Source organism: Sphaerodactylus townsendi, linkage group LG01 (assembly GCF_021028975.2).
Source record: "Sphaerodactylus townsendi isolate TG3544 linkage group LG01, MPM_Stown_v2.3, whole genome shotgun sequence".
NCBI classification, from domain to species: Eukaryota; Metazoa; Chordata; class Lepidosauria; order Squamata; family Sphaerodactylidae; genus Sphaerodactylus; species Sphaerodactylus townsendi.
This window is the reverse complement of record NC_059425.1, coordinates 107,912,397-107,938,509: the sequence shown is the minus strand read 5'-3', so window position 1 is coordinate 107,938,509 and position 26,113 is coordinate 107,912,397. Positions and strand designations below refer to the sequence as shown.

At 40.4% G+C, this 26,113-nt stretch overlaps 1 protein-coding gene across 3 annotated transcripts in view; it reads left to right on the top strand.

The window, feature by feature from the left end:
* Positions 1-26,113, top strand: part of MYB (MYB proto-oncogene, transcription factor) — a 44,537-nt gene that overhangs the window by 6,142 nt on the left and 12,282 nt on the right. The window contains exons 3-15 of one of the 3 annotated variants that reach the window (XM_048490194.1): positions 9,840-9,911; positions 10,621-10,713; positions 11,910-12,130; positions 14,447-14,678; positions 15,411-15,491; positions 16,929-17,033; positions 18,864-19,121; positions 20,212-20,574; positions 21,721-21,863; positions 22,529-22,637; positions 22,725-22,850; positions 23,940-24,050; positions 25,647-25,754. In XM_048490194.1, coding sequence (XP_048346151.1) covers positions 9,840-9,911; positions 10,621-10,713; positions 11,910-12,130; positions 14,447-14,678; positions 15,411-15,491; positions 16,929-17,033; positions 18,864-19,121; positions 20,212-20,574; positions 21,721-21,863; positions 22,529-22,637; positions 22,725-22,850; positions 23,940-24,050; positions 25,647-25,754 — 2,022 coding nt within the window. The remainder of the gene's footprint in view (positions 1-9,839; positions 9,912-10,620; positions 10,714-11,909; positions 12,131-14,446; positions 14,679-15,410; positions 15,492-16,928; positions 17,034-18,863; positions 19,122-20,211; positions 20,575-21,720; positions 21,864-22,528; positions 22,638-22,724; positions 22,851-23,939; positions 24,051-25,646; positions 25,755-26,113) is intronic. The other 2 variants (XM_048490177.1, XM_048490184.1) reach the window with 2 other exon arrangements.

Below are 26,113 nucleotides of genomic sequence, written 5' to 3'. Positions count from 1 at the left end.
TCACATTTGAGGACCTGGTGGACCAAAGTATTTGGAATGAGAAGCATGCCTTCTCCACCCGTGGTTTCAGTGGCTGCAGACCTTTCCCATTCCTTATATAAGGCAATGTAATGAGATTCACTCTGCTAAGTCTTGTAGGGAAAGGTGAAGCCTGCTTGCATTCCCTTTCTATGTTCTGACGCTAGATTTACAAACCTCAAGTAAATTTGAGACAACTGGCCTACTGTGTAGTACAGGTGTTCAAATTGGTTTTATGTATCTGATCCAAAGTTACTGAAAACACTGTTGATCATTGTTTATTATTCAGATTTGCATGTTACCCTATGGCTAAGTTATAGTGTTACATAGAGACAGGCCATGAGGTGATAAAGTATGAACAATTTTGAAGTCAACCTTCAGCTGCTTTTGATTAATATCAAAGCCAGTGTTATTTGTCTTCAGTGGTTGCCACATGAGTCATGAAGGCTGTAAAGCATTTTAGAGTGGCAGATAGCAAAGCCCAAATTACTGATCTTCTTATGGATGAGTCACCAGGCTCCAGGTGTTACAAAGGGAGTGATGCAGGGTTTGTTTCCGTTCTCATAACCTTTTTAGCAATGAGTATTACCACTATATTACACACAAATCAGCTAAGCAATTGGGAACTGTTAATTCAAGCACTAGGTCCCAGATGAAGACACTTGATTCTGTAGAGATGAGTTCTTACCAAAATGTGTGAGGAATAAATGGTTTAAAGCATATTTCATGGAAGTTAAAGCAAACAAAGCTTCTGAGCAACTGAATTACACTTCTAGAATAGCAGTTAAAATACCAATGAAACATCTAGAAGTACATTAAGTATGCACCCATTTTTTTTGAAAGTTAAGCAATTGAATTCTCTGATAACTTTAACTCACATTAACCCTTACATTTTCTGCATAAACTGAGAAGAAATTTGTTTTGTGATGCTGAGGTGGAGTAGTAGTTTAAGCAGGCTTCATTTTTGTGCACTCAATTTTCATAGTCTTATTTTTGCTTGATAAAGATTGTTGTCTGATGTGGATATTTCAACATTAGTAGGTCTTTTGCCTGAAGCATCTGTAGATGCTTGGATAACACGGGCCGCATCCCAAAGATGTGGCTGGCGTCTATAGTTGTCCCAATCTACAAAAAGGGTGATATTACTAATCCTTCAAACTATCGTCCTATAAGCCTATTATCTGTAATTGGCAAACTATATGCAAAACTACTCCTTAGGAGAGTGGAAGATTGGGTCAAGCAAGCAGAAGTAATTATAGGACCGAGAACAAATTAGATTCACTAAAAATAAATCAACACTGGATCATGTAACAGTTTTAGCACACTTAGCTAACAAAAGTATAACTCATAATAACCGTAAACTGTTTGCAGCCTTTCTGGATTTAAAAGGGGCATTTGACTCCATATCTAGAGCCCTACTCTGGAGAAAATTGACGGCGTTACACATGGACCCCAGACTACTGTTTCTTATAAAACAGCTACACACTTTGCACTAGCACAGAATAAGAGCACGCAACAAAAGGACAGCTCACAGAAAATATCATCACAACCAGAGGGGTCAAACAAGGCTGTACATTGGCCCACACTTTGTTCAATATATTCCTTATTGATCTAGTGCCAACCCTCCAGAGGAGCCAATGGGCATGTTCTGACCAAACTAAGCTTTTAAACCGTGCCCTACGTTGCACACACAATAATGCTGGCTGACACCCGTTCTTCTTTCCCACACTAAGTTGGTCTCCACTCGTCTCTTAAATTGCTGTGCCTGAATATTGGTAAGAGGAACGAGCAGAGTAATGCTAACTATGAAAAAAACCAAAATAATGGTCTTAGGCTAGAAGACCCTAATCATACATGGACCATCAATAACAGACCCATAGAACAAGTTAACCAGTTCAAATATTTGGGTATAACTCTTACTAGCAACTGGTGGGCAGTGGGTTCCATGGGAAATTTGCTTTAACCTCGCTGCAGCTAACAACAGTGGGCACTAGCAATTCAGCGTTTCTTTTGCACTGTGGGCCACGAGAATATACCATCCGCGTGAAGGCTGTTCAATTGCTAAATGCTGACTCTCAAAACCTCTATGGAGCACCTATTTGGATCCCGGGCTATAAACAAAAATATAAAACACAACCCAGTCCCGTTTCTTCCACAAGAGTATGGGCATTACCAAATTGTGCTTCATATGCAGCCCTATGTTTAGAACTTCGGCGGAGCAAATATCATATGCTACCGATGGCCTGGCACATGAGAACTTGTAAGATACTGGCTCAGCGATATCCACTATTTGCAGGATCACTCCAGTTTGTTACCACCCTCATGCTTTCCGACTATAGCAAATTCTAGGTGGCTTAGAGAGGAAACTAGTTGAGTGAAAATCAACACTCTTAGCTTTTCATTAGAGTTGTTATTCCCTCTTTCCCTACCATAATCATATAGCTGCTTAAAAACTAAGCTATTAGAACAAAGAGTATCGGGGATATGAGTAACAGCTGCTTGAGAAGCGATGTTCCCCCCGACCCTGCTTATTCCAATTGAACAAGGACACATGGCCAATTATTTACAGTGGATCACCAACCCCTAAATTAAGAAGAGCTTTGCAACACTTTGGCCAGATTCAATCCTAATGCCTTCTATGCTGCTCCTAATGGCAGAATATCAACAAATTGATAAACAGGAGGAGGCTATGTCCAATCCTGCAATATGGGCATTAAGGTGGAGACCCTTTCGATCACATACCCTCTTTCATTGTGTAAGGTTGCAAAAATCAGAATGTCACAATCTGCACTTATCCCATTTCTGTATAACAATCTAACTGATGCTCTTAAGATACCTATGCTTTTTTGAACAACATGGAATCCCACAGTGTGTGAGAGATGTAGCATAAATTCCTTTAACAATAATAGAGCGTAGAAGTCTAGATGAATACCAACCAATGTCTATGTGTATTATAGACCACATATAGCCAGCAGTAATTTTTCTAGCTTCTGTCAGTATCCGATGACGTTTAAGTGAGTTAACTTAGCTGAAGGAATGTCCTATAGTTACAGAAGGACCATGTATATATTTTAGTATTTAGTATTTTGGTACCAGTGTCTATAATTGTGAGCAATAATGGGCAAATTTTGTATGCTGATTTTGTATGTTTATTTTATGCCAATAAAGGCTTGTGAAGTATGTAGATGCTTGGGATGTTGTTGCAATAGTCTTAAGTAGTCTCCTGGTTCCACTATTTTGCTTCCTAAACTCTTAGTAAAGGTTATTAGGTCAATTTATCACAAGGCAGCAGTTCTCAAACAACTTTCTCAGAAGTCTTGGGGAGATCACTGTGTTGCAGCCTGGTCCACAAACCATGGAAATCAGTACTTGGGTATACAATGGCTATCTGTAAATCTAAATATTTTACATTGCTACACTCTTAAGTGGAGGCCACTGAGAATGCATCATGGCATTTCATACATTTGAGATAATGTTGGAAAACTTTGTACTATACATGTTGACCCAACACATATAGCATCTCCACAAACCTCTGAATGCATGTGAGAGGCTGTAAGATGTTATCTTCCAGTTAGTCTAAAGCAATCATTTTTAACTGCATTTGTTGTGAGGACTGTAACAGTAAAACCAGACCCCAGTTTTGCTGAGTTCAGCGGAAGGCCAGACGGCCTGGAAAAGGATTTGCAACCTTTTTGACCCTGTGTCACCTTTGGAATTCTGACTTGGTATGGTGAGTTCAACCACAAAATGGCTGTAGCAGGAGGCAGCACCAATTGGACAACGGCTCTTCTGGGAGACAAAGGCTCATTCCGCATAGCATGTTTATAACAAGTTGCAATCGTAAAAATGAATTTGTTTTCCATTTATAAAAAGGGGAAACGAGTTCATTTATAATGATTGCAACTTGTTATAAACATGCTATGCGGAATGAGCCAAAGCTACACACAGAGAGGAAACCCAAGTACAGGAAAGAAGGGGAAAATTTTAAAAAATACACAGGGGAAGAGGAGTAAGCACGGCTTCTCAAGTTCATCCCATAACAACCTTGTTCGTACAGCTGGGCCTCACCAGGCAGGTATGCATTTGGACTTCATAGTTGGAACTTACCTTGTCAGGCACATTGTGGCTGATTAGGATTGATATCTTTTTGGAGGGGTTTTCTCAAAGCCACATTTTTTTAGCCACATCTCTTTAACAGGGGTTAACATCCACATCTTTTAAACAGGGTTTTTAAACAGGGGTTTTATTGTTTTCTTTGTTCTGGCCAGGTGTTTGCCTCAGGCTTTAAAGAGAGAGGTGAGCTTTCTACAGTGGACTTCTATTGGCGCTGTGTGACTTAGGCTGTACACCGAGCAGGTCTGAAGCAGCAGCAGAGCAGTTGCAGTGGAGAAGAGGAGTGGGACAGAAAGAGCTAAGTGAGCTCTGGTTTTCTTTTTGGAGGGATTTTCTCAAGGCCATTTCATGCGGCCAGGATGCACCCCATAGCCAAAATTCTGAAAGGCATGGGAAGGCAGCCCACGTCTTCACATGAATGGCCGAGGAGCTGACTTCGAAGGCGGCTCCACTGCAGGAAGCCGCCTCCCGTCCCGCCCCTTTCACGGTGTATAATGCAAATGCCTGCAGAAACGTGCCAGCCCATGCCCTCAAACCCTGGGAGTGGGAGGTGTGAGGCATCGCCAGCAAGCAATGAAGCGGACAGGCTATCTTCCAGTAGCAGTTACTTTTATGCTCCCCAGGCACTTTCCTAACAACCCTTTAAAGGGTTGTTGTTTAAGCGACCCTGACACCGCCCCTGAGGAAGGAAAGCGCAGTCAGGCCGCGCATGTGCATGGCGCATGTGCGAACAGCTGGCCTGAGGGAAGTGCATTTACCGCCCCCAGCACGTCGTTAATCAAGCATGTGGAAGCAGCCAGAAGCCAAATACGTACAGCCACATCTTTTTAACAGAGGTTAACAGGTTAACAGCCACATCTTTTAAACAGGGTTTTTAAACAGGGGTTTATTGTTTTCTTTGTTCTGGCCGTGTGCTTGCCTCAGGCTTCTGAGAGGTGGGGCTGCTGAGAGGTGGGGCTTCCTACTGGCTGTGTGACTCCGCCTCTGGAAGCAGCAGTGTGCGCCTAATGGTGTGTGCAGTTGTTTTACTGAATAAGGACATATCTTGAAGGATAGTAGAAGGTACAGAAAGCTCAAGGGGGAGACACTCATTAAAAGTTTAATATTTTAATATTTAAACAGAAGTAGATATGAAGTCAGGAAGCCAGCAGGGGGGGTGGGGGCTTTCCAGGGTTTTGCACTGAGTGTCACATGTATGACTGTCTATCACTAGGACAGAAGTCGTGGGTGTGCCCTCGCTGCAATGAGCTCCTGGCACTCAGGAAACATGTGTGTTCTCTTGAAGCCAAGGTGGCAGACCTGGAGAAGCTGAGAGAGGCAGAGAGAGTGACAGACAAGGCTCTCAGGGACCTAACAGCCAGGTCCCACGCCCAGGGTGACATCTCTTCAGATGTCATGGAGAATGAGAGTCTGGGGGACGGAGGGTGCTAGTTTGTGGTGGAAGATGCTCCCTTAGATGGGACCCCATCCTCAGCTGGTGATCAACTATCCTCTCACACAGAGGATACCCCTTGGGGAGATGGGGGGGCTCCTCGTAGTAGGTGATTCGATCATTAGGGATGTAGAGAGTTGGGTTTGTGAGAGGCGTGATGACCGCATGGTGACTTGCCTGCCTGGCGCGAACGTTGCGGTTGTCACGCTTTGTTTAGATAGGTTGATAGACAGTGCTGGAGTGGAATCAGCAGTTGTGGTCTACATTGGCATTAACGACATTGGGAAATGTAGCCGGGAGGTTCTGGAGGCTAAATGTAGCCTGCTAGGTAATAGGTTGAAGTCCAGGACCCCCAAGGTGGCATTCTCAGAAATGCTACCTGTTCCACGCTCAGGGCGAGCTAGGCAAGCGGAGATACAGAGTCTAAATGCGTGGATGAGAAAGTGGTGTAAGGCAGAGGGTTTCCGATTTGTTAGGAACTGGAGAACTTTTTGGGACAAGGCGGGTCTGTACAAAAGGGACAGGCTTCATCTTAACCAAAAAGGAACCAGGCTGCTGGCGCTCAACATTAAAAAGGTGGCAGAACAGCTGAGGTGACTTCGGTTCAGAATACAGTATTGGGGATGAAGTCAGAGAGGGAGGTTTTTCTAAATCAACCACATACAAGCGTGGAACATAGCAATGTGCATGTGATAAGTGATAGTGTCTACAAAAGGCTAGAGGGCAAAGCACATAAATCCCAGGTTAAGGACAGAGACAGGGTATATAGTAGAAGCCTTCAACCTAAAATGGGGGAGCTGGAGTACAGAGTTTTGAAGCTGAATGAATTCTTTGCATCTGTCTTCACCTAAGAGAAGGTGAGGAAAATTGCTGTGCCTGAACCATGCTTCCTAGGAGGTGAATCCAAGGAACTAGTGAAGATAGTGGTAGACAAGGAAGAAGTCCTGGCAGCCATTGATAAACTAAATTCTACCAAATCCCCTGGCCCAGATTGCATTCACCCATGAGTTCTTAAAGAGCTCAAGCATGAAATTGCTGATGTTCTCACTTTAATATGCAACTTATCCCTGAAATCGGCCTCCATCCCTGAAGACTGGAAGACGGCCAATGTCACACCAATCTTTAAGAAAGGCTCTAGAGAGGACACAGGAAATTACAGGCCAGTCAGTTTGACATCTGTTCCTGGTAAATTAGTAGAATCTATTGTTAAAGATAAGATTATAAAACATGTAAAAAAGCAACACCTGCTGAGGAAGAGTCAGCATGGCTTTTGCAGAGGCAAGTCCTGTCTTACAAACTTACTAGAGTTCTTTGAGGGTGTAAACAGGCATGTGGATAAGGGGGAACCAGTGGACATTGTCTACTTGGATTTCCAAAAGGCTTTTGACAAAGTTCTTCACCAGAGACTATTGAGAAAACTCAGTAGTCAAGGAATAAGAGGGGAAGTCCTCCTATGCAGAGGTGGGATCCAGCAGGTTCTCACAGGTTCCCGAGAGTAGGTTACTAATTATTTGTGTGTGCCGACGAGAAGAGTTGCAGCAATAGCTTTTACAAATTTAAGCTTCTGTATATCATGGGAGGAATTTTGGCGTGCTTTGACCCCTGTGCCTCTCGTGCATTAGATTCTTGCCCATAGGACTGGCCTTGTGACTGCGTCCTTGCCACAGCCCCGCCCAGGAATGCACCGCCCCCAGAATGCCTGGCTACACCCCTGTCATGCCCCGCCCAGCCCCATTGGCGCTACGCCACAGTTTGAATCCCACCACCATGGGAACCTGTTACTAAAATTTTTGGATCCCACCACTGCTCCTATGGATTCAAAACTGGTTGAGAAACAGGAAGCAAAAGGTGGGTGTAAATGGGAAGTTCTCACAATAGAGAGATTTAGGGAGTGGTGTCCCCCAAGGATCCGTTTTGGGACCAGTGCTCTTTAACCTTTTCATAAATGACCTGGAAGTAGTAGTAGGTAGCATGGTGGCCAAGTTTGCGGATTATACCAAATTATGTAGGGTGGTGAGAACCGCAAAGGATTGTGAAGCGCTTCAAGTGGATGTTGATAAATTAGGTGAGTGGGCTAAGAAATGGCAAATACAGTTCAATGTAGCAAAATGTAAAGTGATGCACATAGGGGCAAAAAATCCAAACTTCACATACACGCTACAGGGGTCAGTGCTATCAGTCACAGACCAGGAAAGGGATTTGGGCGTCTTAGTTGATAGTTCCATGGGAATGACAACTCAATGCATGGCAGCTGTGAAAAAGGCAAAATCTATGCTGGGGATAGTTAGGAAAGGAGTTAATAATAAAACTGCAAAGATTGTCATGCACTTATATAAAGCAGTGGTGCGACCGCACTTGGAGTACTGTGTTCAGTTCTGGTCGCCACATCTCAAAAAGGATATCGAAGAGATAGAAAAAGTGCAGAGAAGGGCAACTAGGATGATTGAGGGATTGGAGCACCTTCCTTATGAGGAGAGGCTGCAATGTTTGGGACTCTTTAGTTTGAAGAGAAGACGTCTGAGGGGGGATATGATTGAAGTCTATAAAATTATGCATGGGATGGAAAATGTTAACAGAGAGAAATTTTTCTCTCTTTCTCATACTAAATCCAGGGGGTATACATTGAAAATACTGGGGGAGGAATTAGGACTAATAAAAGGAAAAATTTCTTCACGCAACGCGTGATTGGCGTTTGGAATATGCTGCCACAGGAGGTGGTGATGGCCACTAACCTGGATAGCTTTAAAAGGGGCTTGGACAGATTTATGGAGGAGAAGTCGATGGGCGGGTCTCTGCAGCCCTCCAGAGGGACGCTGCAAAAGAAGGTGAGTGGAGCCAACGGGGAAAGCAGTGGCTTCCCGGCAGTGCGGTTCGCACCACGCTGCTGGGAAGACGCTGTTTCTCAATAACCTTGCCTGATTAGCGAGGGGCGGCTTCGCGCATCCTGTGCGAACGGTCTCCCAGGGATGGTGTTTTTGCCACCCCTGGGACGCTGTATATGGCCCGTGCAGAAAGGGCCAAAGTTTCAACCTGCAACTTCGGCGCATGTCTGCTTGATCAGACCTAGGAACAGTGTATCATGTAGTTAGGCCCTGAGTGATGACTCCGGAGTCATCCAGTTCCTCCATCCCCCACCCTAAAATTGCATGTTAACTGCTTACACTTTAGTGGCTGTTGTTAATTCCAGTGTCATTGCAACTGTATGAAACCACATATAAAATACAAGTGTTTCCATAGATGCCAAAGGAGTGTATTAATTAATTTCCTATTTATGTCTGTTCATTCCTGTGTATTGTGATGGTGTTTGCTGTAATGTAACAGTGCCAGTGTGGAATAGGGACGGAGTGTAGAACAGGGCGTGGGGAAGCAACTAGTTTGACTCTCTGCAGTGTAACTCACTAAAGTTATGGGCAAGTGTCTACGGGGAAACTGCATGGTGTAAAAAAGAAAACCCTCTCCCTTTTAAAAATGCATCAAAATGTTTCCAAGTTCTAACACTATCAAATTGTGCATTTTCCTCCCATTTCCAGCTGATGATGTGTAATGAAACTGGATCACAATTAAATTTTACTGCACAGCACAGAGTGAGATAACAGGTGTGTGTACATGCGCCTCTTTGGGGTAGCAGGCCTGCACTGATGTAATGTCTAGTTCTGCCTTGTCTTGCACAGGGTAATTGTGAAGATGAATACTCCCTGTTGGAAGCTGTGTGCTCCCTTAAGGAAAAGTAGAGTACGGAGGACATAATAATTCCTTCCAGCGGACTTGATTCACTGTATTAATAGTACACTTACAAGTTATATATACCCGTTTAATGGTTGTTACATGCAATTTTATATGCTTGTCTGCTAGTGTGGCAATTCATAGCTTTGGTCTGAACTTTGGATTAATTGATAGTGAGTAGTAAGGAGATAGTAGGTCTTGAGTGAATGTGTACAGAAATGCAGCCTAAGTGTACATGCAGACATTTTAAAAGTAGAATTATTTAGATTTTTCTGGCCTTCTAATTTTTTGTACTATATACCTTCCAGTACTGATTCAAAATACAAAGTCATACTATTTTCAGTAAAATAATTTTAAATTGTACTTGTAGCCCAGAAAAATGTCTCCGGCACATGCATCACAATCAAACTGTAGGTTTTTTTCCCCTTGACAAAGGCAGAGGTGCAGTAGTACGCAATCAGGTGTGCTGTAGATAGTTTTTTTTAAAGAACCCCTTTGAATTGAAACAAGCAATTGACTTGAGCTTATATAGCCTTTTCTTGATGGCTCTTAGGATGAGAAGCTAAAGCAACTTGTGGAGCAGAATGGCACAGAAGATTGGAAAGTTATTGCCAATTTCCTTCCTGTAAGTAGACCTCATTTTCTGTTTATAACCACACATTTATCAGTGGGCAAAAGTGGGAGAGGTTGTTTCATAATTACAGATGAGGACAATGCAATTATGGCAATTTGGAAGGCTTGCAGAACACCTTACTATGTATACTCATATTTTAATGTATTTCTTTCAGTTCTCATTTGAAATGGAGGAAGGAAAATGTTAAAAAGCCTTTGGGGGTATTTTATATACAACAGATGGTTGGTACATTTATATATCAGTGGAACAAAGAAAGACCTTAGTACAGAATAGAAATTGGCTTTGCTCCATAGTGGTTGCTGCTTATTAAATGCAGAGTTTTGCTAATAATTTTTAATTGTAGTTGTTGAAAAAGTTGTTGCAAAAGAAGGTGAGTGGAGGTAGAGGTTATTATTTTAGGTAAGTAATCTCTTAAGATGTAAGCAGGATTCTGGTTTAGTAATTCCTACTAAAAATTAAAATGCTATTATGAAAAAGTTCTACTGTTCTTTTATGTCTATCAGTTGTCTGTTGCTTGTTATTTTTTGTTTGTTAATGTTGACATGAACAAAAAGATTTCTTGTCAAGCAAGCAAATATACCCATTACTAGGATAAATCTACAGTACTGAGATAGAAGCAAACTTCCATTTTTCTTTTATGTGCAGCATTTATATAATTGTTTGAGGAGAAATTTTGTTGTTGCTGTTGTCATTCTTTTAGAATCGGACAGATGTGCAGTGTCAGCATCGGTGGCAAAAAGTGCTAAATCCAGAACTTATCAAGGGCCCATGGACAAAAGAAGAAGATCAACGGGTAACAAATTTAATTGGTTAATTGTTTTGTGCCTACATTCGTATATGAAGAAATAATATCAGAGCTTATTTAGGATCTTTTGATTTATTTCCACATATATATTTTTTAAATCCTTCAGTTGTCTTTGGAATCCAGTGCTGTAGGTCACTGCTACAGTGAACTCTCTGTATGAGATCTGGTATAGTGTGGTGACTGAGATACTTAAAGTACCATCCTAAGCAGAGTTACACCCTTCTAAGTCCATTAAAGTCAATGGGCTAGATAGAAGGATATAACCCTGCTTTGGATGGTATTGGATTTTAAAAAGACCTGATTGATATTTCAACCATTGCATCTTTAGGTAACTGTAGGACATCCACAATATTTCACTCTCAGTTCCTCTTACTTCTAATTTGGTAATTACAATAAGGCACTGCATTGATGGTTTAGCCTAGTCCAATCTAGTCAGCTCTTGGAAACTAAGATGGATTGGCTCGGGTTAGTACTTGGATGGGAAACAACCAAGGAAGACCAGGGCTGTTATGCAGAGGCAGGCAGTAAAAACTACCTCTGTTTGTCTCTTGCCTTGAAAACACTATAGGGTTGCGGTAAGTCAACTGCAACTTGACAGCACTTTCCACCAATAACATTGGGACAATTATTATTTCATTTCAGTTTATATTTATACCCCGCCCTATCCCCGAAGAGCTCAGGGCTGCTAACAACATAATAAACAAATACATTACAACAATATAACACTAATCGAATACATAAGACTAAAATAGAACCAAATTTCAGATGGCAACTTAACACTTCGAACTAAACAATTACTAAGAACAATAACAGCAGCATTAGCAGCACATTCATATATATCAGACTAAATCAATGTAATATCCAATACATTAATAATGAATCAATACATTAGCAGGCCGTTAGCATGATCTGGCACAAGAGGGAATATACTTCCTCTAAGATGGTGCCTGCCACCATATAATGGGTACATCATCTAATAAGGAAAACTGTTTTCTCTTCAGAAATAGCATTCTATGCAAATTTATGCCGATTTGAACTATCACTTAGTTAAAAGAAACAGTTTGATAGGTTTTCTTTAATAGGTAACATCTCTAATTGTCACTGAAGCAACAGTGTGTGATTACAGTCAGGCCTCGTTGTATTATACTGAATGTTAGAGGCAATGTTTTTGTGCTTGATTGAAGGTGATAGAGCTCGTGCAGAAATATGGCCCCAAGCGCTGGTCTGTCATCGCCAAACATTTGAAAGGAAGGATCGGGAAACAATGCAGGGAGCGGTGGCATAACCACTTGAATCCAGAAGTTAAAAAAACCTCATGGACTGAAGAAGAAGATAGAATAATTTACCAGGCGCACAAGAGACTGGGAAACAGATGGGCAGAAATTGCAAAGTTGCTGCCTGGACGGTAATACTATAGTGTAGCAGTCTTTTTAAAAAGAAAAACAGCTGGGGAAAGTGGTGATGCTCTTTCTCTTGCTCCCTTGGCTGAAAAAATGAAATGTTCATTGAAAGTCAAATGTTGCTACTGATTGATTAATGTATGTGAATGGATACATGGCTGACCAGATAGGTTAAAGAGTGTGTTTATTTGAGATAAAGGCATCTTAACTTGAGTTTTAACTTCAGGGAAAAGTTTCTGACTGTACCTGGGTAATGGATAAGCAGCTTAAGGAAGTTATTAGGTCTCTTCTCTAAAGGACCAGTAAACAATCTGAGATTATTTAAGGGTGAGCAGATTCCCACAATATCCTTTTAGGTCTGCAATTATTCAGCTTTTGGCAACCTGAAGTTCCCCATTTTGATTTAATTTTCTTGGACCCTGAGACAGACCATGCATTTTCCATTGAGGACTCCATTCTCAAAACAATACATTGAGAACCACATCAGCTAGGCTTTTAAATCAAGTTTAAGAAAAAATGTGTTTGTATTGTCTGTACATGGTCCACAAGATCAGGTCACAGAAGGTAAATGATTCTGTATGTTCATGCCTCAACAGTCCTTTCTCAGCTGCTCATAGAAATTAGGAAAAGCCCTGCTATACAAAATCTGAACTCTCATATTCAGTTGGCTGTTACTGTTTATGGATACATAGTGACATCTCTTTCCTCCCCTGGTGATGGTGGAAGCTCTACAAGTTTTTGCCGTTTAAAAGGGGAGCAAGCTAATTCTAACCATTTCCCATGGTGGGGAGAGTCTCTGCCTCAGAAGACTGAAGGGGCTTCAATTTCATAGTAGCCAGATGGGCCTAGACAGACTTTCCCTCTATTCTTACTAAAGACTTGAGGACTCCCTCTAGTACTTTTCTGAAATCCCACGAGATCTCTGAACCAGTGTTTGAGAAACGCTGTTTTTGGTGATCATGTGGGCCTCTTTCATTTTTAGACTGTCCTTCCTTATGAAGAAGCTCAGAATGGTATACCTTGTTTTCTCCTCCCTGTTTTTACCTTATACTCTGTGAAGTAGATTAGGCTGTGAGGTCAGTGTGAGAGTAATTGACTGGCTCAGAGTCCCTAATTAGTTTCATAGCCAAGTGTGGGTCTGAACCTTGGTTTCTCTGATTATTGTCTGAAATGCTAACCATTACACTACACAGGCTCTCCACAGACACAGCTTTATATGTTACAAAAAAGGAAAGGACATTGTATTTTATTGTAATATGTATTAATGGAAAATGGGACTAATTGGACTCCTCTATGGAACTATCCATGATTGTGACACATCCCACATTCCAGAAGAAAAGCATGAAGCATTCCTGAGATAAATAGAAACATTCTATAACAAAATTATAAAACCATCTAAATTAATGCTGCAGTAATATACTATTTCAATCTAATGCAACAATAGTGTAATTTATAATCTGAGCACTTGGAGAAACCATATTGCTAGTGAAAAAAATCCAATTGTTCCTTCAATGGCCTTTTTTCCTTTCCTTCCACTGGACATGATGACCAACATTCTGCCAACTCACATTATTCTAATAAGTCTGTCTACATACAACAGAAGGGAATCTAATAATTGTAAATAGCCCATACTGACTTTGATGGACCAATGGTCTGATTCAGTATAACTCAACTTCATGTGGGTTCATGTGTATTGAATTCAGGATAGTTCAATTTGGAATGGCAGAATTTTTCACAAGGTGAAGGCTCTGGTACACCAAAGAACTGGAGTACATGATTTTCCACAGCATAGGTACAGTAGGAGGGAGTCATTTCTCCAAGTGGAGATCCATCATGAAGAAAGAATAATGAGAGCTGGCTTCAGCAGTGGAATTCGGAATGCAAGGAAGACTTTGTATATCAAAATTTAATTTGTTTATTGCCAGTCAATTACAGGGGACTGTAGATATAGAGAAAATATTTTGACAGTGATAAAAATCGGTTGTTTGTGGACGTGTTCAGGCATGTAAAATCAGCAACCTGTATCCTCCCATTCTACTGAGCAAAGTTTTCTGAAAGCTTTCACCTAGCCGAAAAAGTGTTCTTCCACTTAACTGGTTCTTCCACTAATGGAATTGCCACTTAGGCTAGAGGAAAACGTCATAGGCTGGAGGAACTTGCTCCAACCTCCAGTAGAATACATCTCACTAGGACAGGTTGTGGTGTAAAAACCATTGCATTGAAGACTGCTGGGTGAATGTGAAACTGTTCTGTGTTAATCTGCTGCTTTGAATCATCATTTTTTGTTAACAATATTTTTATATTAATGGATTCTTGCACAGAACTGATAATGCTATCAAGAACCACTGGAATTCTACAATGCGTCGAAAGGTTGAACAAGAAGGCTATCTTCAAGAGTCATCCAAAGCCAGCCAGTCTTCAGTAGCTGCCAGTTTTCAAAAGAGTAACCATTTAATGGGCTATACCCCCACTCCGCCTTCAGTGCAGCTACCAACAACCACTCAAAACACACCTACCAATGACTACTCCTATTATATTTCAGAGACGCAAAATGTAAGCTGGTAGGAACAGTTCATTAGGTTGATCGTGCTTTGTTTTCCACAATGATCAGTCAGCTAGATACATTAAAAACTGCATAACTAAAGCTAACAACACTGCCCTGTTGTTTGTCCCCCTGCCATGGCCAGAAGCTTACTATGCATAAGTAGGGAGGTTCGGTTTAACTATTGTGGCTAGAAGTCATCATTAGACCTATCCTGTCCTTACACATAGTGTTGAACCCTTGGAGAAATGAAGAGGAGATGCCTGCAAGTTCAGGCTTTATTGGTCTCGGAAAAGCGATGTTTATAAAGGTTCAGTTGCAAGGAATGCCCAAATGCTTCCCTGAACCCTGGTAGCACAGTTTTTTTCTCAGCAGGACTGAAAAAGAGGCATGCTGACTTATTAATATCACCATGATAAAGGTTTCAGTTATGCAAGGAGCTACCAAAACTTATTTTTGTGGGATTTTTCCTTGGGGAACTATAAATCATGCTGTGGGCCTGCTTCCTTCTTTCTTAGCCTTCAGTGTACCACAAACCAACACTCATGCTTTATGGTCAAATACATGCTCCCCATCTTAAAAGACATTACCTCAGTTCCATTCAGAACAAAATACTAATTTGTTTGAAGTAACAGAATGATCAGTGTAGAACCACAGACTTTGCTTGATGTTTAAACGACCAGGCCATCGGAAAGTATGTAAACCTCATAAGTAATTTTGGCTGTTTTTTGCTTTTTGTCCAGGTCGCTGCTCAGATCCCATATCCAGTAGCACTGCATGTAAATATTGTTAATGTTCCTCAGCCAGCTGCTGCAGCTATTCAGGTAGATAATTTTAAAAGAACATTTAGTCAATTTGGTATACATTTCATGTGAATGTTAGTTACAAATGTCTTACCTCATGGAAAAAAATTATCAAAGGTTTATCTCTTTAACATGGCAAATGATGAAGCGAGACTGCATGGATAAAGGGTTGGCTCCCTGCTAGCTGTGGTTCTAATAAATCATGATTAAGCAGTTTAACTTCTCACTGGTGGATTCCACACAGGCCAAATATAATATCTGCAGGATGTTTTGTAAACTGTTTGCAGGAGGGACAGGGACTTTGCACAGGTCCCATTCCCAAAACAAGTTTGGACTGTTTTATTCCCCTCAACCTGGGATTTTTGAATATTACTAAAACAGCGATCCTTTTGCACAATCCCAGGTTGAAGGCGCTGCTGTGCAAACATAACAGGCAGGAGATGCTTTATTTCTCTCCCTTCCACCCGTTCACTTTAAGGTCCACACCGCTCACTATTAGGGAGAATCTGCCCATCCAGCATTCTGTGCGGGTTGACCTGCATGTTGTTGGCAGATTCTCTGACCACTTGACAGTGGACAAAGTTCCCCAAGCATGTTTTCTCCCTGTGGCAATGAATATGACTGCCATATAGATCTACAGCAACACATTCATTATTGCCCGGCCATTTCTTTTTTTCTTTTGTGTGTTGCACATGCACAACTATGCAGGTCAGATTGTGGGACAATCGGTTTGTCTGCAAGAGTTCATTTCTGTATGCCTACGCAGTTATGCATGTGTTGCAGGAAATAAAAAAATTAAGAGAAGCATCTCCGTGCAAAGGCGCAAAAGCAACTCAGATTGTTTCCATGGTCTCCAATCGCTGCCTGAATGGGTGAAGGGCACACGTGCAAATGGGAAAAAGGAAAATGCGTTCCTTTATAACGACTGAATCCATTATACATATACTGTTAGGGATCCACCACTGTTAGAAGCAGCTAAGGATATACCAGAATATCCCTTACACCGGGATGGTTTTGCTCTGTTTTAGCCATGGTTACCATTTGTGAGGATGAACTGTTGTTAAGGGAGGGATTTCTCCTGCGGAATAGAAAAGGGCACACGTTCCTGAAATTCCAGTCTGCAATCCTGGTTAACATGGAGCCAGAGTTATGTATGCACCAGCAAAAAAGAAAATGGAGATTTGAGGAATTTGATTCCTTTAAACCAGTATGGTGAGGTAGACTAATCACATTATTTGTCATCTCAGGCTTTACTTTTTCCTTTTTAATGTCTATGCAAAAAATTCCACAGGTAGTTCAGGTTTTTTTGTCCTGTGGAAACTACAGGGGACCAGGACTGCTATACCCCTCACCTTGGTTTGGCTTCAATTCCACAAGACAACAATCCATCATCATAGTCATAGTTGCCACATACATCCAGGCCTTTATATTGTCTTTTCCCTTAACTCTCAATTGCAGAGACACTATAATGATGAAGATCCTGAGAAAGAAAAGCGAATAAAGGAATTAGAGTTGCTACTAATGTCGACTGAGAATGAACTGAAAGGGCAGCAGGCATTACCAGTAAGAATGTCCCCATGTGCTTGGATGGAGGGATAGCAGCTTTACCCCAGTGCTTCTGTTTCTTTTCTTACTTAATGTACTTTTGCTATTTTTAAGACACTAACCAAGGCTCTATATTTCCATTTGAACAGAATGAAAACATAACATCATTTCCGTTATTCATTTTCTGCGCGTGCGCGCACACACACACACACACACACACACACACAGCCTCACAAATATCCTTGTGTGTAATTTCTGGCGTATTTGTTTTATGCACTAATTGATAGCAGTGGTGGCCATTGCACTGATTTATTTTTTTCAGATGATGGCAACCAGTACACCACCTCCTCTAGCTTTTAAACTGAGAGGAGAAATCTGTTCCTCTGAAAATACTGTGTAATGAAAATGTAGTGCCTGTTCTTCAGATTTTATTCTCTGCTGTATTCTTTTTCTTCAGCTGTATAGTACACCCTTGATCTGTGATCCTCAAATCCCTGAGTTCAGTCTGGTTCAGGGGCAGTCAGTTTTTCTGGCAAGTTTTCCACAAGTAAATGAGGCAGTACCTTCTCTGATGGTTACTACAGCTCTTGTCCTGCACCCCTTCTTTCCCACCCCCAATCTTCAAGTGATTTTGTCTGTAGTCTACCATGCTGAACAGCATAGGAGTGACAGGCAGGCATGCAGGCCTGAATCTGACATAGCCTTAATGATTTTCCTACTCCTTCCAGGAAGGCCACAATATACTTGCGGTATTTAGACTGCAGATTGGACTCATGTAAAGTTCAGTTGGCTTGGGAAACCAGTTTTTTAGCTCAGGTGATTTGAGACTCACAGCCCAAATATTGTCAAGATCTGTGCATGTTTGATTATGTTTGAAGAAAAGTAGATTCTATAACTGCATGTATGAAACCAGTGCTGGCTATTACTGAATCCTGTATGCGTGTTTATTTAATTATTTATTTTCAGTGCGTAGGTTGCAGAGATAATAGTAAAGAAGCGGACATAATAAATTAATATAGGAACTGCAGAAAAATGGCAAGTGATAGCCAGCAGAGACTTTGGATGAATAATTAATTCAGATTAATTATTAATTCATTTTTAGTTAACTGTACAGTGACTTGTGCATGACATGCTAGTTCAGCCCCTTCTAACTTATAGTTTGCATTTTGCAATTTCTTCTCTTGCATGGTTACAGAGGAAAGACACTTCTGTTAATTTGCTCTTCTGCTTTCCTAACCACGTTGATTTGACAGCCTTTTCATTGCATTGGCGTAAGCTGTAGTGTCAGACAGAGATAGAAGGGAGCCTAGGCCAAGTGTCAAAGTTGAAAACAGCTGGGTAAAATCAAGATCCATGAAAATCAATGGAAAATTTTGCCAGTAACCTCAAAAGCGGCCGTAGATTTCACCTCCTCTAAACCCCTAAAGCCTTGGATGTGGATGAGGTTGAATCTGAACAAGAAGAATCTTGGCAGCTCCTTACTTTTCACAGCAAAGAAAAAAAGAAAGAAAAAAAGAAAAGGTTTCCTGCACTTTGTGAAGTTAGGAGAAGCATAGCAGTATGCCTATTAGACTGTAGATACATGCCCAGGATGCAGGGTTTGTTGCACAAGATGAGGTAATGCCAAAAGTAGAGCCATAAATTTTCTCCCCTTTCAAACAAGCTCTTGCTGCATTGATGAAAGGAAACATCTTGACAACTGTTTCATAGGCATGAAGTGCTTAGATGATGCAACCACTTTTATCTTTTCCTTTAGCAGCCATCTGACACCTTGTGCAACTTCATTGCTAAGTTCCTTCTGCCTTTTTCTTTCCTTCCCCTCTCTTCGCCATCCTCCCCCTCCTTTAGACCCAGAACCACTCATCTGGTTACCCAGGATGGCACAGCACCTCAGCTGTTGACAATCCCAGAAGTAGTGGTAACAGTTTACCCATTTCCTCTTCGGGGGAGCATCATCATTATACTCCATCACCACCCATGGATGATGGCAACTTGCCTGAAGAAAGTGCCTCTCCTGCAAGGTGCATGATCGTCCACCAGAGTAACTTCTTGGATAATGTTAAGAATCTCTTAGAATTTGCAGAAACGCTTCAGCTAATAGATTCCGTAAGTAGAATGGTCGTTTCCTAATGTGTAGCTGGTGTAGGACTGGAGATAGATGCTATTTCTGCATCAATTTCTTGTCTTTTTTATAGTCTTTCTGTATAAGCAGTCACTTTCGCCATTGCTGCACAATTACTGTGTTTTTTTACTGCCATTACAAAATATTTATAGCCCAATTTTGTGCCTGATTACTTGGAAGCAAGTCCTGTTGAAATAAATGGTAATTCTGAGTAAACATGGGAAGTATGGGGTTGTTAATTTAGTTTTAGCAGTTTGGGGGCTTTAATATTAATCAAGCACAAATAAACAGCACTCTTGTAAAAATCATTATTGTTTTGCTCATATGCTAAAATTCAAAGAATTCTTTTTCCGTCTTTTTGTTAGCTGTATATTTGTGATATTAATGCACTTTTCTGCTCACTGTTAGCCACCCTGCATCCCCAGGGAAAGGCAAGATATACATTTATTAATAAATGATTTAGCAAGCTGGAAGACATAAAATGGAATCTGAAAATTAGCTCTGAGTGTTTTTAAATGTGAAACCAAATTTTTTTAAAATGGCATCAAGTGTATTTTAGTTCTATTCCTTGTGGCTTGGTAAACCTTGTGTAATCCAGATTTTTACTTCTTTGTGGAACATTCAAATCTGGAAAACTTCAAATGGCCTCAGGAAATATTTGAAGGTTCTAAGATCCTCATGTAGCAACTTAACATTAATGTAGGGTTCCTTAAACTTACAGTTTGAAGCCAAAAGCTTATTTTAAACATGTTCACTATAAACACTTCCTAGAAGGGATGAAATCAGATGGCTCAGACAGCACATCTTTGTAAAAAAGGTAGGGGGGAGCTCTTGCCTCATATATGTAGAAGGGGGAAAAAGAGTTACATCTTTAAAGAATCCATAATTAATTCTGATTTACTGTATTGCATGTTAGTATCAGAACTGTGTCAAACTGAATCACACGCAGAACCATTTTTTCTTCACTTCTGATTTCTCTTTTATTGAAGATGTTACATTACTGTTTTTTTTTACTAAATAAGGGACCTTTATATACTGTCTCATAGATTTGTGCCTCCTACCCATTGTTTTCAGGATCCTTCATCATGGGGTGATCTCAGCAGTTTTGAGTTCTCAGAAGAAACAGATACTTCACCTGGCCGAGTTTCCTCAGGCAAAGCCCCACAGCTTCCGCAATCAGAGGCCAGTGCATATAGGCCCGAAGGACAGCCTCTCTCAAACTGGAGCAAAACTATGTTGAGTCAGGAGTGCCTTGGCTTGCCAAAGTCCTTGACTGCCTCACAGTGGGCCACAGCTCCGCTGGTCATTCTTCGAACCAAGAGGCTGCAGGCCAGCCACTTAGCTAGTGGCCATAATAAGTCCTTCCTATTTGCTGATGCCAGCAGTTCACCACCTAAGCGTTCCCCTGTCAAAAGCCTGCCATTCTCTCCCTCGCAGGTAGAGCAAGATGTCTGCACAGATTTTACTAATTCTCAAAAGTCAGTAGAGTGTTACTGACATAGACAAACTAATCTTTGAACAAATGACTAATTACCTTTGCACTCATTGATTGTGCTCCAATTTTGAATCTACTTATTGCTCTTCTTCACTGCTGAGTCTAGGTTACCATTTTCTAATTGGCAAGTTGTTTCTGTGTGCTTAATCCTTGGTGGTATTGGTTACTTATTCATTTGTTTACCTTCTGCTTTTAATTCCTCCAGCTACCAGAATTTACCGTAATCTCTGCCTCCTTTAACTATTTTGTATTCTTTCCCTTTCATAGTGTGGTTCACTGTCTCCACAAAATTCAGGCTGACCAGATGATAAATACTATCCAAATTGTTCTGTAAATTGACTGGGAAAAATTAATGTTATATAATTGTTTATTAACTTGTTAGCATGATAAAATATATGCTATTTTTGATAGTAAGAGAGGTATAGTGTCCTCTACAAGCCAGTTAACTTATCTCACCAGTGTCAGTGATGAGAACAAGTAGTTTCTAGATACTTTAGACATACACCCAGATTGAAACAGTATTATGTTAGTGAGTTGCTGTTCCCTAAATTTGGCAGCAGCAGTACTCTAAACTAAACTTCAGTATTTTAAAGAAAAAACTGTATCTTTATAGGACCTGTATAGAGAAAGTGAAGCAGTCTGTTTCCTTAGAAGAAGCAGTGTTCGTGTTCTCATTTTAAAAGTATCTAATTGTATTTTTTCCATGTTATAGAATTCAGTTTTCTTCCATAGGTAAATTCCAAGGTTTTTCATATTATTAGACCATCCTTTTGTAGATAAATTTCCATTGACATTCAGTGGAATCAAATAAATATTTTTATAGATAATCTTGGAACAAAACTTCAGAAATATATTTTCATAGGCCAAACCCTAGAATTTCAAATCTCTGTGTTAGGAGCATTGCTTTTGGTGTAATCCTCTTACCACATAAACTCGTACTAGTATTGATGTTCGCTGTTTATGTATCAGTAGAGTAGAAGCACTCTTGTTCATTTGTTGCCCAATTATTTTTCTCTACTCCTCTGCTGAACAAGGTAGTTTTGAGAAGCTAAATTTGTATTTTACGTTGTTGGTTTTTATCTTTGCAGTTCTTGAACACCTCATCCAGCCAAGAAAGTCTAGACTTAACCACTCCTACTCTAACTTCCACTCCGTTTTGTACTCATAAAGTCACAGTTACAACACCACTTTACAGAGATCAAGCATTTAAGGCACAGAAGGAAAATAACATGTAAGTTATTGTCACATTTTTGCATGCTGACACTAGTTATATTATTATAACAATTAATGGGCTTAGATTCTGCTTATATTTTTACAGGTAGACAAGGGTAAATAAATACATACATGCAATACATATTTCTTCGCAATAGAAATATATTTGTACATGTGAGTTGACTACATCATTTTAAGTTTGGCTTTAAAAAATATGAATAATAGTACTTATATAATATCCTTTTTAGCAACCAGAGTTCTTCATGTACACTATTACAGTAGTTTGCACAGCACTCACTATAAGTAATCAGCATCACTATATTCAAAACAGGGTTTAGTCTGAGAAAAGTGATGTATGTGAGATTGTCCAATGAGCTTGTGACTGAGGTGAAACTCAGGACTTCCTGGCAGGCAGCTCCTTCTATTCATTACTGTGCTAATCTGCATTATGGTCTAAGTCCGTGGTGGCGAACCTTTGGCACTCCAGATGTTATGGACTACATTTCCCATCAGCCCCTGCCAGCATGGTCAATTGACCATGCTGGCAGGGCGCTGAGAACTGATAATTGTCGAGTCGGCAACATCTGAGTGCGAAAGTTAAGCCTCTCCTAGTCATGAAGTAAAGGGATTTAGGCCACTTCCCCCTTTTCTCCTCTCATGTTCACATTGTCGTCTTGGTTTCAGAACACCATCTATCAAAAGATCAATATTGGATAGTTCTCCAAGAACACCTACTCCATTTAAAAATGCACTTGCAGCTCAAGAATTCAAATATGGACCCTTAAAGATGCTGGTACGTTTTAAAAAGCCAGTTATATGAATGGGATTCCCATGAATATGCTGTATATTGGTTACCAGTGTGATTGTTTCTTCCATTTAGCCTCAAACTCCAAGTCATCTTGTGGACAATCTGCAGGATGTTATCAAACAAGAGTCTGATGAATCTGGCATTGTCTCTGGCCTACATGAAAATGGATCCCCTTTGCTGAAGAAAATCAAACAGGAGGCAAGTCAAACCATTTTTACTGAAGCCTATGTTAAACTTGGCCATGTTTGCCACAAAATGTCTGCAGATTACTTGCTGCTACAAAAAATGAAAAAAATAAACTATTTCAGGAAAGTCAGTGCAGAAAAAGAACTTTCTATATTCAATAAGAACAGGAACACTAATGACTGTCAAGATACCCCCAAAATCAATGAACACATTTAAACCAAAACAGAACTGAGCATAACAACCACTTATTCCTCTGAACTGTTGCAGGAATCATCTATGCATGACATTTTGAGAAATAGAATAGTAAGCTAAGGCTGTTTTTGCACTGTCAAAATATCCCGGGGTGAGCACAGAAAATATCTCTGTTCAGCCAGGAATTCCGCACTGTTCCCGAAGCTGCACGGGTTTCACTGCACTCCTGTTCTGTCTTAATCCACAGTTTCTCCCTCTGTGATTTTATCCCATTGCAATAAAGTCATGTCTCTTATCTTCGCAAAAGGAGTTTTCTCTGTGTAATTGGGTTCAAAGTCAATTAAAACTAAACTAGTGGGGGAATGCGGGGAGAATCAGCCAATCAGAATTTGAGAAACACGTTGTCTGTGCATGCGTGGAAGAGATCGCAGAAGAGATTGTGGTGCAAATGGGAAAAGATGTGGGCTAGTGTGGAAACAGCTGGGACATTATGTCCCGGTCCTTCGTCAACTCCTTGGAAGCACCTGGGAGCCGTGCAGAAGGAGAAACTGTGACAAATCAGCCACGGTATTTAAGATCCCGGTTCTACCCCGGGATATTTTGACCGTGTAAAAACAGCCTCAATGGATCATTGGTCTCAGGCAGTTCTAGTTTTCCTGTTTTCCTCTTCCTTTTGTAACCATTAGACTGAACAGTACCATTAGTACTTGATTTGTTTCTGTTGAAGTCAAATACTATATTACTTATTAAAATTACCTGGAACGCAATGTTACATTGTACGTAGATTGACTGTTAGAACGTCTAATTTAAGGTGTATGCCAAGTTCATTTGGCAGTCTATTTGCTGCTAAGTTGACATAGAACAAGTGAGTTGTTGCTACTTAAAACATGACTTTCTTTCTACTTTCAGGTGGAGTCTCCGACATGTAAAGTGGGAAATTTCTTCTGCTCAAACCATTGGGAAGGGGAAGGTCTGAACACACAGCTTTTCACATATACATCAACTGTGGAAGATGTGCCGGTACATATTAGTGTCATGAATCTTGTTTGGGGTTTTTGTTGTTGTTTCCTTTTGGAAACCTTATACATTTTAAATTGGAATAGAGAAGATACAGCTTGAGAACCAAATCCATCTCAATAAGATATTTCTGCTGGATTGCAGCCATGGGGTGGCTTGCTCATAGCCTCTACATACTGCAGAAATTGAGTGCAATTTTTTTTCAGAGTAAAGATTGTAGCCCCCTGGGTGGAGCTTCTTGCTTATACCATACTTGACTCCTCTTCTGAAGTGCAGGACAGACAAAAAGGCTTCACGCAGCTGAAGTTAGGTACATGGAAATTTCATTGATGACATATGTATGTCACTGTTCCACTGAATCAGTGGAATTACAATAACGTTTACTTGATTATGCCCAGCTTTCCCTTCTCACCCATCGTTTCTTCTTCATGTTTTGTACATAAATGCATCTTAGATATGGTTCTTCTAAGATGCTGAAGCAAAACTGTTTCCTTAATTGGATCACTATGTGGTCAGTGGAATTAATTGGCCATGAGAGGCTTGCTATCTTGATCAGATTCTTTTGTGAAACACATTGTGTACTTTTTAATATACGTGAGATGTAATATAGTCTGTTTCAGCTTGCATTGATGCTAGTTTACTGGTGTTTCACTTTCTTGATCTAGATGCAGTCCATATGTATATTTGTTTCTGTTTTATTGAGTTGTATTTTAGTATTGTTATCCAAATGATAAAAGTCCTGGGGTAGTACATGTGGCTGTATGATTATTTTCAGTTCAACGTGCTGCTTAGGTTGAAGCTCATACTTAGTACTTAGTATGCTGAAATTTTTAATTGTAATAATCTTAAGGACTTGACATGGTTAGCCATTCTATGTGTGGTTAATCAGACATATGTTTGACTGAGTTCGAAGGAGCTTACTACATAGTGCTGTGATAAATATTCCCCAGTGGACATTTTCAGATTAAAATACAGGTCTTTCAAGGTGTTTGAAACATTCCCTGAAAAACTTCCAAATGCTTACCCTTTTCCAGCATGCTCACAGGTTTTTGCAGCCTTGCTTAGTGACTGTTCAAATGTCATTTTTACCCTTCCCTGCCTTTTCTGGTTCCTGGAACTATCACCTCAGCCAGTCAGAGATGGTGACCACTGTTGAGTCACAGTAGCTTGTAGTCATATTTGGCTTTCTGAAGACACCATAAAACAAGTTCACAAACTGGGAAAAATTACCTCCCTTGGTGGAGGGAGCAACACCAACACTATTGCCCCTTTTTTCAGCTTCTCCCCATCATAAAAAAATGTGGAAGGAGGGGAAAACTAAAGAGTATTCCATAGAGTGAGAGGTGTTTATAATCCTCCCTTCCCCGAATGTAGCTAAGTGTTGGGAAAAGGATTGCACAGTGAACTTGAACTCAAACTGCTTGCTACTTCATACTTCAATTTTATTTGTAAGATAATTTCCCTAGGATATTTCTGCAGATGGCAAAATTACCTTTTAATGTGTCTATGCTTGGTTGCTTTTTTACAGCATTCATTCAGTTCATTGGTCTGTTAATTAATTTTTCTTTTGTAATTGCTACTGTTGGTGTTTGTCTTCAGAATCTACTTACCAGCTCTGGTTTAAAGATGCCTCCATCAGAAGAAGAGGAGAATGCCCATAAATTATTTGCATTGCATAGAAATAGATCATCAGGTAGCCCACTTCAGGTAACAATTTTTTAAAAAAAATTTTAAGTCTGAAATAATCTCCTTACACCATGCTTTCACATTCAGGAATGGTTATAACTGAAAGAATTAATTCTAAAATGGAAGGTTTGTTTTATTCCAAAAGAGAAGGTTTTGCTTTATTGTACGGTGGGAAAAGGCTGTAGTTGTGGTTGACTAAGGACTTGTACAAACTGCATGCTGTTGAGTCTACACTTTTCAAACGGGAAAGATTGAAGCGCATGAAGTTGTAAGGAAAACAGAACAGCTGACCTGCTAACATTTTTGTACAGCAGTTCATAGGTTATGTTCCTTTTTTCTACAAGTTAAAGAGGAGTCATTCAGTATCCTGACAACAGGAA